This window comes from Vigna unguiculata, chromosome 2, assembly GCF_037176805.1.
Source record: "Vigna unguiculata cultivar grain cowpea cultivar isolate G323 ecotype 2 chromosome 2, ASM3717680v1, whole genome shotgun sequence".
In the NCBI taxonomy this organism is placed as follows: Eukaryota; Viridiplantae; Streptophyta; class Magnoliopsida; order Fabales; family Fabaceae; genus Vigna; species Vigna unguiculata.
Window position 1 is genome coordinate 22,933,821 of NC_140793.1, and position 17,269 is coordinate 22,951,089.

The 17,269-nt window shown below is 29.4% G+C and overlaps 1 protein-coding gene and 1 long non-coding RNA gene across 2 annotated transcripts; both read left to right on the forward strand.

Annotated features, from left to right (window-relative positions):
- The first annotated feature begins 3,825 nt into the window (after window positions 1-3,825).
- LOC114174342 (putative SNAP25 homologous protein SNAP30) lies at window positions 3,826-6,925 on the forward strand. The gene is made up of 6 exons (XM_028059177.2): window positions 3,826-3,959; window positions 5,214-5,654; window positions 5,791-5,884; window positions 5,972-6,102; window positions 6,208-6,305; window positions 6,624-6,925. Exons 2-6 carry the CDS (start codon window positions 5,223-5,225, stop codon window positions 6,718-6,720), a joined length of 852 nt encoding a protein of 283 aa, XP_027914978.1. The 5' UTR covers window positions 3,826-3,959; window positions 5,214-5,222; the 3' UTR covers window positions 6,721-6,925.
- An 8,779-nt stretch (window positions 6,926-15,704) lies between these two features.
- LOC146888453 (uncharacterized) lies at window positions 15,705-17,052 on the forward strand. Its single transcript, XR_014992915.1, has 2 exons — window positions 15,705-16,562; window positions 16,712-17,052. It is a non-coding gene; the product is annotated as an uncharacterized LOC146888453 (long non-coding RNA).
- The last annotated feature ends 217 nt before the right edge of the window (window positions 17,053-17,269 follow it).

Here is a 17,269-nt window from a genome sequence, read left to right on the forward strand (position 1 = left end):
CTAAAATAGTCAAATAAGGGAAATAAGAAAAACAGGGAAAATAATGCTATACATAAAGTACATAAAAGCTCTGAAAACCATTTCTCTAACCATAGACTTCAAAACAGAGATCACACCAGTCAAAGTGAATAATCACGTATCTAAGATCAGTTGTCAAAATTTTAGCTTGATTTGACGATTAATGAAGCGAGAATTGTCATTTTACCAAGAGGACGCAAACCACAAAAATAAGGTGGCGCCCAACGTTGGAAAAGTGGGGCCCAACACCCTGCTCCTGGAACCCACTGACTTCTAGTGCCCAACGGTCCAAAAGTGGTATCCGACGACACCAAGTTAGAGGACTAGCACCCGACGACACTATAATGGTGCCCCGTAATGTATCATAAACAATAATTTGGGGAAAATTGATCCAATGTACTTAACTAATTAGGCACCTTTCCTTTTTAGTAATTTTGATTCCAAATGGTTTTTGAGAGTTCAAAACTGATACTCAATCACTCAAAACACAAATCCAAACCTTTCCCCAAATCAAGACCAAACACAGGTCAAATATCAAACAATTCAACATACAACTCATCAATTTAACAAAACACATCAAACAATTCAACATACAACTCATCAATTCAACAAACCACATCATAATTAACTATCAAGATTATCAATTCAACAGAAAACTAGCTTCTCTTACCTGACAAAACGGCTCCACAAATTAAAACAACTCTAAGAACATCAAACACTTCTAACTCTACAGGATGCTCCATCTACACATAGAAACATCACAAGAACGATAATGACATACTATTATGATCACTAATCAACAGAGACTCATATAGAAGATGAAAACCTCATATGCAAGTAGAAAAAGTCTCACATGCAACAGAAACAAAAGACCAAGAAAAATGATTGAAACTTAACTTACGCGAATGAAGAAACTGATTGGTCCAAATTGAAGAACTCGCCACGAGAATCACTCCTACAATCTTAGATCTTCAATCAAACTAACAGAGGAGGAGAACCCTTACAAAAAAGTTAGAAAACTATAAAAAAGTGGCTTCTAAAGAGACAGTGCATTAAATAAGTTAGTTTTTTAATTACATTTTTTTTCTTATCAACAAAGTTCCAACTCAAACCTTTATTTAAAAAGGCTAAGCCCTATTTTCATGAATTATTTTTTTTACCTCGAAAACACATTGTGCTAAATAAGTTTTATGTATCTTTTTATTATGATGCTTTTTTTATTATTTTCGTTTCATTATTTTAAATCATTCCAAATGAATTTAAAAAAAAAACAAGTTAATGAATATTTTTATTAAAATGATGATTACATTCTTACAGTGATACGTGATATTTATTGTTTGTGACATATGTTGTTTCAATTAATAAATATAAATAAATTAACTTCGAACTTTAATTGATAATGTACCGTTCATTTTTATAAATTTATTATCATCAATCACATAGAAAAGATTACGTTTATTTATTTTTAAAAAAATAAAATCAGATTAAAATGTTAAAAATAATATAACTAAATTGAAAAGGTATCATAATCATAAGAAGAAAACACAATTTAACAAAATTTAATATATTGATATTCTGCCCAGAAACAAAATAGAAAGATGATCTTTGCACTTTCTGGATAGATTTATAGTAGCTCCTGGGGACAATATATCTCATTTGGTTAAAAGTAATACTACATCAAATTTTACAATATCTTTAAAATATATTAATTTAAAAAAAGAAAAAATATCGAAATCGTAATACAGAATCTTGTCAAATTTATTTTAAAGTTTTTTTCTCATCATTTGTAAAAATCTCTACATAAAATGTGCCCCAAATTCGGACTGAGCCACCAAAGTATAAAACGCAGTTGCCAGTTTCTTCGTATACTTCTATAATTTTATTTATGGATCTCATATATATATATATATATATATATATATATATATATATATATATATATATATATATATATATATTGTTTATTTTAATTTTTTTTATATATTTGATTCTAAACTTTAAAAATAAATTTTTTAACTCTTATGCTATATTTTGTTGTATTGTTAACATATTTTATGTTACTATTTAAGTTATCTACGTAATTTAACATATATCCACTTCAATATTAACTAGAAAATATATTTGACACGTTTAAAAGATTTAACGTAACTGGATTTAAGAGATTATATTCATTCATTTTATATATTTGAAGATTAAAATGTATTAAAATTTTGGATAGAGATAAATTCTAATTTCGTGTCAAAATTCAAGACTAACAATGTATTTAACCTTTCTTTCTTCTTCTATCTTCTTTAAGGGTATTAAAACGGATCAATCCAACTCATTTTGATCCAGTCCAATTTTATCAAAACGAGTCATGTTAAACTGCCTAGCAAAAATAGATTGGACCATTCAACCCTGCCCACAAACAGACGAGTTGGCAGATCGGGTTATTGCAAACAAATTGACCTACCATGTATGTCTTTTTGACACCTCTAATTTTACCTTTTTGAATTGTATAAAAATCACTTTTTTGTACTTTAAATCTGATGATTAAAAATGACTTTTAAATTATGGGGTTCAAAAATTATTTTTTAAAAAAGAATTTTCAAATTGCATGATTTGAAAATTAAAAATAAAAATATCTTTCTGATTGTTTAATTTAAAAGTCAAATAACATTCATATTATGTAATTCAAATTTTATTTTCTAAACAAATAATTTTTAAATTATACCATTTAAAAGTTATTTTTGACTTTTCTAGTATAATTTGAAAATTTTTAGATCGTACAATCTCAAAAGTAAAAAAGGAAAAAAACTTTAAATACAAAATTGGAAAAAAGACATTTATAGAGATGCAGAAAGAAAGATAGATTACGATGAAGCCCATTTGGCCCATGATCATTTAGGTCATATCTTTAAATAAAGATGTGATATTATTCGTATTATAACTTTGTTTTTGACAGATATTCTTTTTACATACAAAAAAGAAAAATTATGTTTGGATTCCAAACTATTGAAGTCATAAGTTTCTTTTATTCATATATTTTCTTTTGAATTTTTTTATCCCCTGTAATTTACATTTACATAGTTGCCCATAGTTAACTATTGAACATATATTTATCTATCGATCTTAAAGTATTTTCATCTTACAGGTTGCTTTTCTTTACAAAATTTTTGTATACAGCTCAAATTATTATGAAAAAAAGACACCTGAAAATAATTCATTCTACATATCTATAATTATTCGCCCAGATAATTCCTTTTTTTTTTAAATTCACATTTTAGTTTCCAATATACCATTTAATTTTTGTAAAACCACCTTGTACTTCTTTTGTTTTATTCATTTTCAAATATTTCCCAAAACTTTATCTCTCACTCCTGCAGTTTTTTTTATAATTTCCATATTCTATATTCTCTCTCACATCGATTTGTTCTGACTTCAAGTTCCTTCTAGATTTACTTTAAATATCTGAAATAATTTTTCAAACTTAAACAAAAGAACATAAATATGTTATATTAAAAAATATTATATAAAACTAATACATAAAATAATAAAAATTATTACAACAATTAAATTAACTCCATAAAATAAAATAATATATAATAAAAATCATATGTGTTTCTAGTACAAATGATTTCATCTAATACGGTAAACTAATTAAAAAAATAAAGAAAAAATATAAGCTTTTGATCTAAATATCTTCAGTCAAAATTAATTTTAGCTTTACAACAACTAAAATTGTCAAATGTTGTTTACGGTTGAAACAACGCGTGGGTCTCTGTTTTTTCGCGGCACCTCTCATTGGTTTCTTATTTTTCAACGAAACGAACACAATTCTAAGTCTCTTGCATTCTGTTTCACCCATTCCCTGTTCCTCTTTTCTGCGCAAACCCATTGCCACATTTGGGTTTGTGTACAATTTACCATACCTCAATAACCTTCTTCACCTGAAAATTCAGGTACCCTTCTCACAGTTTTTCAGCTTTCACATAGCCAAAAGGTTTCCTGATTTCTGCATGATGGGTTTCTTTGACTGCATTTGTTTTACTTTGTGTTTCTATTTCTGAAGCATGTGCATTTTGATTCATGAAAACCACGGAATTTCATCATAGTGTGGTGTGCTATTGATTGTTACCTTCTTCAGCAAGTAAACCAGTGATTTTAGAAGTTTAGGAGATGTTATGTTTTAGTATCTTTCTGGTTTTTGACACTGTTTTATGAAACCATTTTACATTATCCAACAATCAATTCCTCATCCAAAATCTGTTAGAGTTTTGAAAGTTATTTCCAAATAAGGGTTTTAATAAGCTAAATATAGAAATAGCTACAAGATACTTCATCAATTTTTTGTCTTTTATGCATATCTTGTTCAACATCTCCCTCAATTCCACCTTCTGCTCTATGTCCGTTGCCTAAGCAACATTGAGAAATATTTTAAAAACCACAAGTAGATTTTGCAAATAGAATTCAAGCATACCCTTGTATATATACTTGTATATATGCACGAGTTCATTGTAGATTTTTCTATTTAGTTCCTAAACTTTGATGTAAAATAGAAATTCATCTTTATTGGAAACTTTGGTATATTTTGATATCAAACTTTAAAAGTTAATTGATATAATACTTTTAATCCAATTATATTAAATTTTTTTGATATGTTGAACATTTTCGCAAACAAACATTGAAACAAAAACTTGTCAAATACAGTAAATAACTAAAATATTAGTGTAAAATGTGTTTGACATTTTCAAAAAATATAAAGAAATTGAGTTAAAAAAATTATGTATGTTATTTTTCAAGTTTAAGAACCAAAACGTATTAAAATTTCAAATATTAACAAATTCTAATTTTTGGTTAAAGTTAAAAGATTAAAATCATACTTAATCTTTAACTCTTTGACATTTGAACCTTAGTTGTTGAAAGCATTTTCTTTGTTGTGGTTATCATGGGCTATGTGGGTATGCACCAAAATGTTAATTTGGCTAGTTTTTTTGTTGCGAAATCTGAATGTTTATGCTTCTGTCTATCTTTAGTAAGTATCTATTTGTGGTTCAGATTTCTTACATCATTCAGATTTAGTAAACCAATCTTTGTGGTTTCCAAAGTGCCTTCCATGTAATAGTGTAAAAATCTTGTGGCTAGTGTATCAAAATTAAACTCAATGCTAATTACTTTACTTTTTTTCTGTTTTTGTGGTATTGGGTTTGTGGTAGAAGTGAAAAATGTTTGGGTTTATGAGGGCAGCGCCAGCGCCAGCACCAGCACCAGCTGAGGCAGAAAAGGAAACAACCCTTACTGCAGAAAAAAGAACTGTTTCAGAACCAGTAGCAGTTCAAAAAAAAAAGGGAAACCCTTTCGATGAAGATGATGATGATTGGGTGAAGAAGCCTCCCTCCAATGTCTCAAAAGACAAAGACAGGTACAAGAATGGTTTCCGTGACTCTGGGGGGCTAGAGAACCAAAGTGTTCAGGAGCTGGAAAACTATGCAATGCACAAGTCTAAGGAGACAACAGACAGTGTCAACAATTGTTTAAGGATTGCTGAGGACATCAGAGATGAAGCCACAAGGACCCTTGACATGTTGAACGAGCAGGGTGAGCAGATAGCCAGGACCCACAACATGGTTGTTGATACTGAGAAGGATTTGAGTAGGGTATGATAAATCAGCTTTCATTTCTAATAGTAGAAAAAAACAAAAAGGAAATGTAGAAGAAAATGAAAGCAATGATTTAGTTTTTGCTTCTAACTCTGGTATTTATAGTTCCAAAACCTTAAATTGTGATCATCAGGGTGAAAAACTCTTGAACAATCTTGGGGGCATGTTCTCCAAACCTTGGAAGCCAAAGAAGACCAAGGCTATCCAAGGCCCTGTAACCACACCAGGTTTTTTCTCCTCATCCTTCACTTCCACAACTCAAAAATTTTGGTTTTTTTCTTCCATAACTATAATGGAATGTGGTGTATGAACAGATAAGCCTTCCAAAAAGGATGTAACCAATAAGGAAGACAGGGAGAAGTTGGGTTTAGCTCCTTTGCCTAAGGGACGCTCAGCCCCTACCACACCTCCTAATGAATCTTCCACTACCTATGATAAATTGGATGTATGTGTTTTGCTTTGTTTTGTTATGTTATGTTATGCCTATTAAGTATTGGTTTTTCTGGAGTAACATTTTTCATTGTATTATCTCATGATGTTACTGAAACAGTATGAGAAAGCTAAACAAGACGATGCACTCTCGGATCTAAGTGACATCTTGGGTGATTTGAAGGGTATGGCAGTTAACATGGGAACTGAACTTGACAGGTAAATTGTGTGCCATTCTTTGATAACTATTCTTATTCTTTATTGTTTTGGGATTCACCATGTTCTGCTTATGGAATGGAGCAACTGATAATATTAACCATTGAACAATAAATGAACAAAATATTAAGGGAACCGGATTCAATGTGGTATATTTAGTTTATCTCTGATAAAGGATCTTTAGCGAACCTTAAGAAAATTGTTAAATTTGTGAATGTGCGAAAATTTAACTATAGTTGAAAATGACATGTTTGTGAATAGTTGTGTAATATGAGAGAACTATTTGATTCAGTGATAGTGAATGTACTGTGATAACTGCAGGCAAAACAAAGCTCTGGATAATCTTAGTGACGATGTTGATGAGCTTAACAATAGAGTCAAAGGAGCGAACCAGCGTGCACGCAAATTATTAGCGTGAAGTGACAGATGATAGCCTCAAATTGTTCCTGAGTTGAAGTTATTCATTTATTGTTTATTATCCAATTTTTTCAAATTTTTCCACATCAGTGTGTTACTGAAAGCATTTGCCAAATGATAGAGATTTTGTTCCTGTTTGGAATTGTTGTTTTTTACTTTCCAACAACAGCAAAAAGTTGGCGTATATAAAAATGAAGTATGATCTAGTTTGGGTGAATTATCTTAACGCATTAGTTCAACTCAAAAAACATGTTAAGAACATTTATTTTTGCATAGACAATCATGTCTGAGTAGTTTATATGTCATACAGTGGTATATTGTCCAACAAACACTAACAAGAATAATACAAAAAAGAGGGCCTTAGCATTTGCAGGTGAGAAGCTAAGTGTCTTATTTTTGTTTTTTTCTAAAATTGAATCGAGCGTTATCTTATCCACAATGAGAAATCAAGGGATTGTTAGCTCATAAAAATGTTTTCAATTTTTAGTTTGAGTTATAAAACTTTACTTTATTGTTTGCTTTGAAAAACTATGTAAGCTGAAAACGAATAAATAATATAAAGAAAAGTAAAAGCTATTTTGTATTGCTTTTTATACAAAGTTTTGAAAATAATATGTTAAATGATATTTCTATCGTTGAAAATAAATATAGTTTATCAAGCCAAGGATATTAAATGATGTTAACTCTTCTATTTAGGGGTGAAAAAGGAATCAGAGAGGATGGGTTTTATTATCTTATATTCATCGGCAAAGTAAAAAAATCATCCTCATCTTTGTACTCAATTGTTATAAAAATCTTGTCTCATCTTCATCACCATCAGATGACTGGTATATCCGTACCTGTGTTTATACTCGTTTTCTTATCGTTTTAATATCAATTAACTATTTTTTATAAAAGAATAAAAATCATATCAAAGAAAATATAATATTGTCAAATATTCAATATAAAAAAGACAAATTCTCATATCTTCGGTGTCAAATATTTGGAAAGAAATTATAAGAGTATAAATTTTGTAACCAGAATAACAAAAACAGTTAAGAATTATATGAAATATTTCGCAATTACACAAACAAAATTTCATGACAATCAAAATTTCTATAAATTTTGCAAAGATAAATGAAACAAATTTGATAAAATTAAAAAATAGATTTAAAAAATTATAAAAAGAAAAAAATATTTAAGTTTTAAAATATTTCAAATGTCTTTTTACTGATCTCTTTTCTTATACACCGATAAAGATTATATTGAACGAATCACTCAAAAGAAAAATATTAAACTAATAATAATTTAAATTTAGATATAAATATTTCATATTTTTTAACTTCAATCTATGATGAATAATATAAATAAGATTTATGAAAATAACATTAAATTATTATATTATAATAAATAAATATTTTTATGCAATTAATGTTGTAAAACTACACTTATGAGGATGAATTAGAAAATAAATTTTTTTTTTTACCAGACTTGGATTTCGTATTTGCAAAACGCACGTGACAAGATCTTGCGAATAGCTTCGACAACAGCAAAAGATTCTCTAAGAGCTAAGGATCTTTGTACTTCCTTCCTACTTGAGCTCTTTATATATTTATATAGAGTTAGTGAGACTTGAATGGTGGTTGTGTTGAAGCATATGAGAAGTAATTGCAAATAACCATCTCATAAGTAAGAGACCACCACGACTATATGACTTAGAATGCTAATAATGGATAAAACTGCTAAGATTTAACGGTGCATTAAAGTCTCTTTATGAGTCAGATACGTACAAAAAACAATTACATAAAAAATCATCAAAAAAAATAATAATCTACATAATAAAAAAAACAAATAAAAATATTAAAAATAAATAAAAATAATCAAATAATTTGATAGACCATTAAATAAAATCGCCCAAAAAATAAATGTATAGTTAAGAGTATATTAAGATGAAAAATACTTTCGAGATATAAGAAAGTTTTCCGAATGATAATATAATATAAAAGGATATCAAAAAGAGACTTTGATCCCGTGTAAACATGAAAGTTAATGATTAACATTGAAACTCAAACTAAGTGAATTGTAAGTTAAAAGTGACAATTCTCGGAAATTATAAAGTCTAAAACATAAAATCTCATATGGTTGAATTTTTTGTTTCCAAAAGTTGTCATACAACCATAATCATTAATCGAAGTTAAAATAGTGATTGCATTCTTAGCACAGGAACATGAGAGCAATCACATACATATGCTTATGAAGACAATACAATGATTTCAATTTAATCCACAAATCTTAATTTAGTAAAGGTGAAGTGAAATATTTATAATTTGAACTGAGCTTGTGGAAAAGAAAAAAGCTGTTCAAATTTAACACATTTATTTAAACAATTTTAATTGAAAGCTTAAACTTTATATGTTAAAAAACATACAAACTTAAGTTTGACTTACTTCACTTTTTTTATAACTTAATTAATTTTTATTTTATAATTTCTTCTTTGTTTTTGTTCAATTTCTTAAGTTTAGTAGATGATAATATGAAAATACGTGTTCAACATGTGATATATAAAATTAATGAATTCTATATTTAAAAAAAAAACTTGGAACTAAATTTACCAGTCTTAACTAAGAATGACAAGAATACGGATATGGATATAATACCCGCATTAACTGGGTATAGGTATGGATATAGATATAATATCCAATTTTTTTAACTAGGTATGGGGATGAAGATGGATATAAGTACATATCTGCCTCATCATCATCCACATATTTGTCCCAATACCTATCTCCATCCCTATTTAAATTACTAAATGAGCCACAATTTATTATATAACCTAAAGAACTTATATATATATATATATATATATATATATATATATATATATATATATATATACACATATATATATATATACACACACACACAATGAGAAAAATGTTCTTAGAAAAGTTTTTATGATAATTGATTATCAATGTGCTAGTTGTAACTTAATGTTTCATATTCTTAACCTAATTTCGAAATATGATTCTATAAATATAGTAGTAGGTTTTCATTTGGAAAACACATACTTGAGAACTCTATGTGAGAAGGCTTTGAAAAACCTAGTGTGGGTAGAGCGATAACTTTCACTAAGTGGATCTTGAGTAATTGAGTGTTGCTATAGTTGCTAGGAGAAGTCGATCATCCTTTGTGTGATTCAAAGGAGGTGTTCATTCCTTGTGTGATTCAAGGAAGGTGTCTTCATCTCCTATGGCTTCAAGAGATGTGTTTTCTAAACTCTAAGCTTTCTTATCTGTAATTGAATTTGAGGTTTATTTTAGTGATTGAGTTAATCTCCCTTTTGAGAGATTAACAACTGAATGTAAGGCCTTTTAATTCAAACCAATATAAATACTTTATGCAAATTTCTCTTCCCTACTCTCTTTATTTTATTATGGATATTAAAATAAAGGAAAGTTTTTTAATTAAATGTTGATATTAAAGGAGAAAATTTTTAAAAGCATAATTTTTATTAAGAACCCAATTCACCCTCCCTCTTGTTTTTTTTTTGTGCACACGTGAATCATTTGTTGCGCGATTTCTAACAGTATCATGTGAACCTTCTGTCAAAGTTCTAGCCAGATCCAATAGTAAACGAAGTAGGAATCGTAATTTTACTAAGACGGTTCAATGAATATGCCAAATAATTTTTTCTTTTTTTCTCTTTTCCAAAGGTTGCAAAAATAACATTATCTCTTTACCTAAAAGACCCCTTTCAACTTAGGTTAAGTAGTGAGACAAAATGTTTTTGACTAGGTTATACTTTTTAGACACATAGGAGTCCAACCAAACACCTCTCCCCCTCACAACTATGTTGGGGTGACTACCAATCTGACAATCTCACAACAATCTTCAAACTTCGACCTCAACAATGTCTTAGTCATCATATCAACACCATTGTTATGAGTATGAACTTTATCCAACTCCAACAACTTAGCATCCAACGCATTACATATCCAATGATACCTCGCATCAATATTTTTGGACCTAGAATGAAAAGTTTTATTCTTACCAAGATGGATAACACTTTGACTATCCACAAATAATGGATAGTTGTTCTGCACAAAACCAAGATCTTACAAGAATTTCTTCAATCATAGCAACTCCTTGCATGCTCCTGTAATGACAATGAGTTGTGCCTCCATAGTAGACAATGCTACACACCTTCGTAGTCTTGATTGCCAAGCCATAACTCCCCCTACAAACTTAATCAAATAGCCCAAAGTAGACTTTCTATAATCAATGCCTCTTATCACTAGTACCAATGCTCTTTATTTGAAGGACTCTATTTAACATTCAATCTATAATGAGTAGCAGCCTTAGCCTTAGCATTTTCCATCTAAAATATTTAGGACACCTTCTTGATATAGTGCTCTTGTGATAGCAAAATCTTTTTTCTCTTTTATCACGTGAGATACTTATGCCAAGAATCCTTTTAGTAGCTCACAACTCTTTCATGGCAAAAGATTCACCAAATGTCTTTTTTAACTTGTAAATTTTGGAAATATATTTTTCCAACAATAAGTATGTCATCAACATACAACAGTAGGATGATAAAGTCATCTTTAGAGAACTTTCTAACAAAGACACAATGATTAAAAGTAGTCATTTGTGATCTTGATCATACAAAAATGACTCAAACTTATTGTATCACTACCTTGGAGCCTGCATCAAATTGTATAGTGCATCAAGAAAGGGGTTATCTAGACAAAATCAACCTTTGTCCGAGCCTTCTCAAGATTGACCAGAGTTGACTTGTCTTGAACTTCGACAAGGATTGACTTGTCTCGACCTTTGGTCGGGGTCAACTTGTCTTGAGCTTTGTATAGGCCGACTCGGCTCGACCTTTTACCCATGTCAACTTGGATCGCCCATTCGACTTGAGTCGACTGTGCTCAACCTTTTACACAAACCAACATTGCTTAACTTTTGACCCAAATGAATTGGGTCAACTTTCAACTCTAGTCCATTCAACTCGATCATTGGCCTGGGCCTACTTGACTCGAACTTCAAGTGTGGCAACTTTTTCAAAACTTCACCAGGATCGACTCATGTCAACCTTCAACCAAGGTTGACTTATCTTAAACTTTGGTTAGGGTTAACTCAACCTTCGATCGGACCGACTCAACTAGACAATCTGTTGGACTCGATTTTGCTTAGCCTAAGGCTCAACCTTTAACCTGGGCTTACTTGGCTTGACCTTCAATTTGCACTGATTCTTCTTGAACTTTGGTTCGTGCTAACTCTTCTTGACCTTTGTCCCAGTCTGACTCATATCGATCATCAACTCATCTTGATCTTCGGTCAAGACCAACTTGTCTTGATCTTCGATCAGGGCCAACTCTTCTTTTTTAATATGACGAAATGTGTTTTTGGTCCCTTATGTTTCAATGAAAATTAGAATTAGTCCATCTTTGAAACTTTAGTCTAATTTAATCCCCTAACTTTAGAAATGTGTGAATTTAGTCATTTTAACCAAGTTTTGTAAGTTTATACCATTTGACACATTTCCACTTCAATGTTAGTTAAGAAACTATCATGAAACGCGTTTGAAACGTCAAATAAACTTAACAAAATTTGGTTAAAAGGACTAAATTAACATATTTTTAAAGTTGAGAAACTAAATTGGAATAAAGTTAAGGAACCAAAAATATATTTATTCCTACTTTTATTACTGTTTATTTTTTCGTATAAGAATGTTTAACTTTCAATTTCAAGTGTTCAATATCATAAACCTTTCAATTATTAGGTAATATAAAAACTTATCTTCTTATTTTTTTTATACTTTTGAGGATATTTGAAATTATTTTATTTTATTATTTGAAATACCTTCCAAAATTTTCTATTTACTTTATCGAAAAAAGTTGATTTAGTGTAAAGAATTTTAAAATTTTCAAATAAATGAATTACCCTTCTAAATTGTCTCATCCAAATACAACATTATTCCTTTTTACTCTTAATTTTTGTTTCATTTAAAGAATTTTTTATTTCACTAAAACAATTTTAATTATTTCTAAACTTGTTTAAACTAGTTCAATATTTGGAAAATTTTCTTAAATTTCCAAGGTACTTTTTATTTCATCGTACTCTTAATTGTACATTTTTTTTTTGTATGGTTTTGTTCAATGGTGTATCAAATCGTTTGTAAGAAATACATTTAGTCACTGTTACTTCTTTTTTATATTTTTGTTGTCGTTTATTTTTATCATGTAAAATATTATTTTAATGATTTTTTATATAATTATTTTTATTTTCTAACTTATTCTGAATTTTATCGCAATAATTGTATAAAAAAATTCATTTACTACAATTTAGTAACTTAATGTCATTGTCTTGAAATTTAATATTTGAAAGATTTATATTTAAATTCAAATTATTAATAGTTTAATCCTTTTTCTTCAAGCAGTTTTATTTAAAATGGTGTATTACAATATTTATTAGTGTATAATTTTTTTATTGAAATTTAAAGAAAAGAAATAAAAAGATATTTAAAATATTTCAAAACATTAACATTTGTTTTCTTTTTACAACTTTTTAAAAATATCTTTCAACTTTATTAATTTTAATACATTAACATTTATTAAATTAATAGATATTTTGATTTTTATATAATTTTATTTATTTGTGACTGTGTAATATTTTACATAATTTTATCACTTTTATTATTTGATATTATGTTTTAAAATTTATACAATTATTATTTACTTTTAAATATTTAATACTGAAAAAACAAAAATACATCGAATATTTAATAATATTATATTTTTTTATCATGATTAATTTTTTTTAATTAATAAATTAATATTAAAATCGTAATAAAAATATAAGTAGGAATATGGAATTACTCAGAGAAAACATGAAATAAAAAAATTATAAAAGAGAAGATGAATGAGAAAATGAAACCGTCTGGCCCCTCTTTCTCGTCTTTGTTTCCCCTACTTTCTTTGTTGCCAGTGGGTTCAAACCAACTTTAATACAATCATACATTTAATCAAACCAAATTCGTATAAATTAAAAACAATTTTAGTATTCAAAAAGAAAAAAATTGTACTTCCCAAATTCCACATTTTTAAGATTTTTTATATTATAATGAAATCATATTTTTCAAAGAAAACTTCTTTACATTGTGTTTCAAAAACACAATTTATTTATATCCATAAAACTTTTTAAAAAGTGTCCATTTCTTAAAACCCCCACCAATTATTTTTCCGTTAAGCATTCATTTAATACTTCAAAACAGTCATTCTTTCCTGAAAAGCACACTATGTTACCTCAGACATTCCTAGTAAAATATAATATAAATATGGCAATTTTACCCAACAAAAAAATTTACTAGTTAAATTGAACTGAAATATATATAGTTTAAGATAGAATCATAGTTTATGATGATAACTCTGATTACATTAATCAAATCATTGATTATGAGTATGGTTAATAAATAATTTGTAAATGTTCAATCTTACTTGTTCAAGATATCTATATACAGCATGAAAGATATACTAAGTGTATCTCTATTTTTTTTAAAAACTTGTGTTGAAGTCTTATATAGTTTCATGATTTTAATTAAGTGGAGTTAATATTAATTGAAGTCGCGTTTGATGTTACGACTTCAACATTCATACAAAAATTGTTATATGATTTCACAATTTCACTTTTAGAAATTAAAAGTCGATGAAACGATAATTTCTTCACAAAAAAGTTATGTATAAACTTATTCTTACTCGTAATTTTAAAAAACGTGAACCCAAATCCACAATTTTGAAAGCTTATTGACCGAGGTAAAATAGTCATCTAAATCTAAATATATAACTAATACATGAAAAAACAATATCACTTACACAAAAACGCAGTCTAAAAAATATCACTTTACACATTTTACACGTTATTGGAAGTGTCACGTCGATTAAAGATAAGACCTTCACAATATATAAGTAGATGTGATCCTCATTTTACAAACCGATTTTATGAGATTGAGTTAGATTTAAAGGTCACTTCTAACACAAAAACTTTATCGCTACCATTTTTTTTTCTTCACAAAATACCACTTTTATTTTCAAAAATTTCTAAAAATTTCAAATTTTGTTTATAAAACTGTGTAAAAAAACCAATGACAACTATTCATATACAGTATAACGTGGGTGCATGGCCAGAGAATTGGCTTTCTTTTTCTAGTAGAGCATTTTTTTCGGTGTTGTTGCTCATAAGAAAAAACTTAGGTTTACATCAAGAACACCATCAAATGAACACAACCACATGAACTTGATATTCATTAAAACACATGAACCCTAAAATAACCTCTCTCTATTTCCCCCAACTTTCCTATGTGTGTGGCTAACCCTGGAAGTCACAAGCCTTTGAATTCAACATTAATGTACCCATTCCTCCCACAAGCCCCATCATCATCCCAACTCCTTCACATATAAACTCCATGACTCCTTTGATGATGAGATGTGATTGCTGACTAAATACACAAACCCTAAATTAATTCACTCAGGCCCTACCCTTTTCTTCCTCATGTGTCTCTTGCTTTCCATTAATACTCTTCATTTCCCTATACCTCACACACTTCTTTTTCCCATAACCTTCACAAAACCATCACTTTTTTTTCTTCCTCACTCCCCTGTTTCTCTCTGTTTCACAAATGAAGACCTCTCTGTTTTCAACCACATGGAGCAAGTTCATCACCCTCTTGCTCCTCTTCTTTCTCTTTCTCTTCTTCTCTTCAGCCACTTTCAAAGCTCCTCCATCTTCAACTTCCTCAGGTAACAACACCCTCCACCATCTCCATCACCACCTCCTTCGCTACTGTGATTCTTTCACCAAGAGAAACCCACGTTCCTTGTGCACTGAACTCCACAAAATCCACCAAAGATTGATCCAAACCATCCCACCCTCCCAAGATTTTGACCCAACATTTGGTGCAGAGAAGAGACTAGTCCCTTCTGGACCAAACCCACTTCACAACTGATTATTTATACCAGTTTCACCACTGTTGATTAACACTCTTCATATATCTATCTTTTTGTTCCACAACCTGCATGAACAACTTCTGCAAACTGTTTCCTTCACACCCTTCAGTGAACCAAGTCAAAACCGTTTTCTCCTTCACTGTTCATAACCATCATCACCTTTCTTGCCAACCTTCATGACTCTCTCAACCCACACGTTTAATCTTCAGCGTACCTGCATACCCCCACATGGCTAGAAGCTTGAACAGTTATATATCAATGGCATGCAGAAAGTTACCATCTTTGGTGGCAACACTTTAACTTGAAATCATGGTGTTACAGTTATGTTGTGTAGTTGTGTTCTTTGATATTGCTAGATGTTATGAAAGAATATCACCAGTGGGAGAATCATGGTCGTTTACACCTCAAAAAAAACCTTGAAGTTGCAGTGAAAATCGTGGTTCTGGTTTAAGCAAGGGGGTGACTACTGAATCTTCACAGAAGGATATTCAAGTGTGACTGTGTTGGAGGTTCTACCTTTCTTTGTACTTTTGTGTGACAACACAAAAATTGTATATTGTATTTTAACTTCATTTTTTTTTTTTTTTTACTTTATTTAGTCTTGGACAAATCCCATTTGGCCATTTCCATGCTTGTTTTTGGTTTTGTGGTCTTGTAATTAAGGGGTAGAGTTTGAGAGAGGATAGAGAATGTTGTAGAAAAGAAGGGCTGAATCTGAAAACAAGCATGGAAATGGTCCTTAATGGGGTAGCTTTGAAGAGAATATGGTTGGAGGTGTAGGTCAGGAGGACCCCATGAGTTTCACTAATATGGAACCACCAAAGGACAAGGACGTTTATATTTATTAAGCGTTTGGGTCAGTTCTGCAACATTGTTTCTAATTTTTAAATATTCATTTATAGTTGATATTCGAGTTCGTGGATATGACTTCTTAGGTTGTTTTTTTTTTTAATAATGTTTATTATTTATTTTGAGAAGTCATGTTTCACTTTTTATTTGAAACAGTTGGGTGTGTACAAATCCTGTCCACGATGATTTGAAAAGGTGCATCTGTCATTATTAAATTTATGCAATATCTTCCCAACAAATGCAGATGGGTGTTAGCTTAACTGGGATGGATTTTGGTGGAAAACGTGGTCTGCAAATTTCTGATGAATTAGGTCACAAAATCTGGTGGAACCTCCACTCTAGAATATGTGGATGTGAATTTTTGGGCTAGGGCTAGTTAGCTACTTTACTAGTTCAGTGAATTTAGGAGAAGCATGGAAGGAAAATCAAATATAATTGGGTTCTGGATTGTATTCAATATATTCTAAATGTTTTCATTCAAATCTGTTGGATTGTAACTTCCTTTTACATAACCCAATCTTCTTGAGAAAAAAAAAACTAAATATGCTATTTTAAACTTCACCTAATTTCATAAAATCTAATTAAATCCAACTTTATATATATATATATATATATATATATATATATATATATTATATCGCAGGATTAAATACTAAATATTGGTTTGATAGTAACTTAATATTGGTGATACGATAAGTCTAATAAACAATCAAT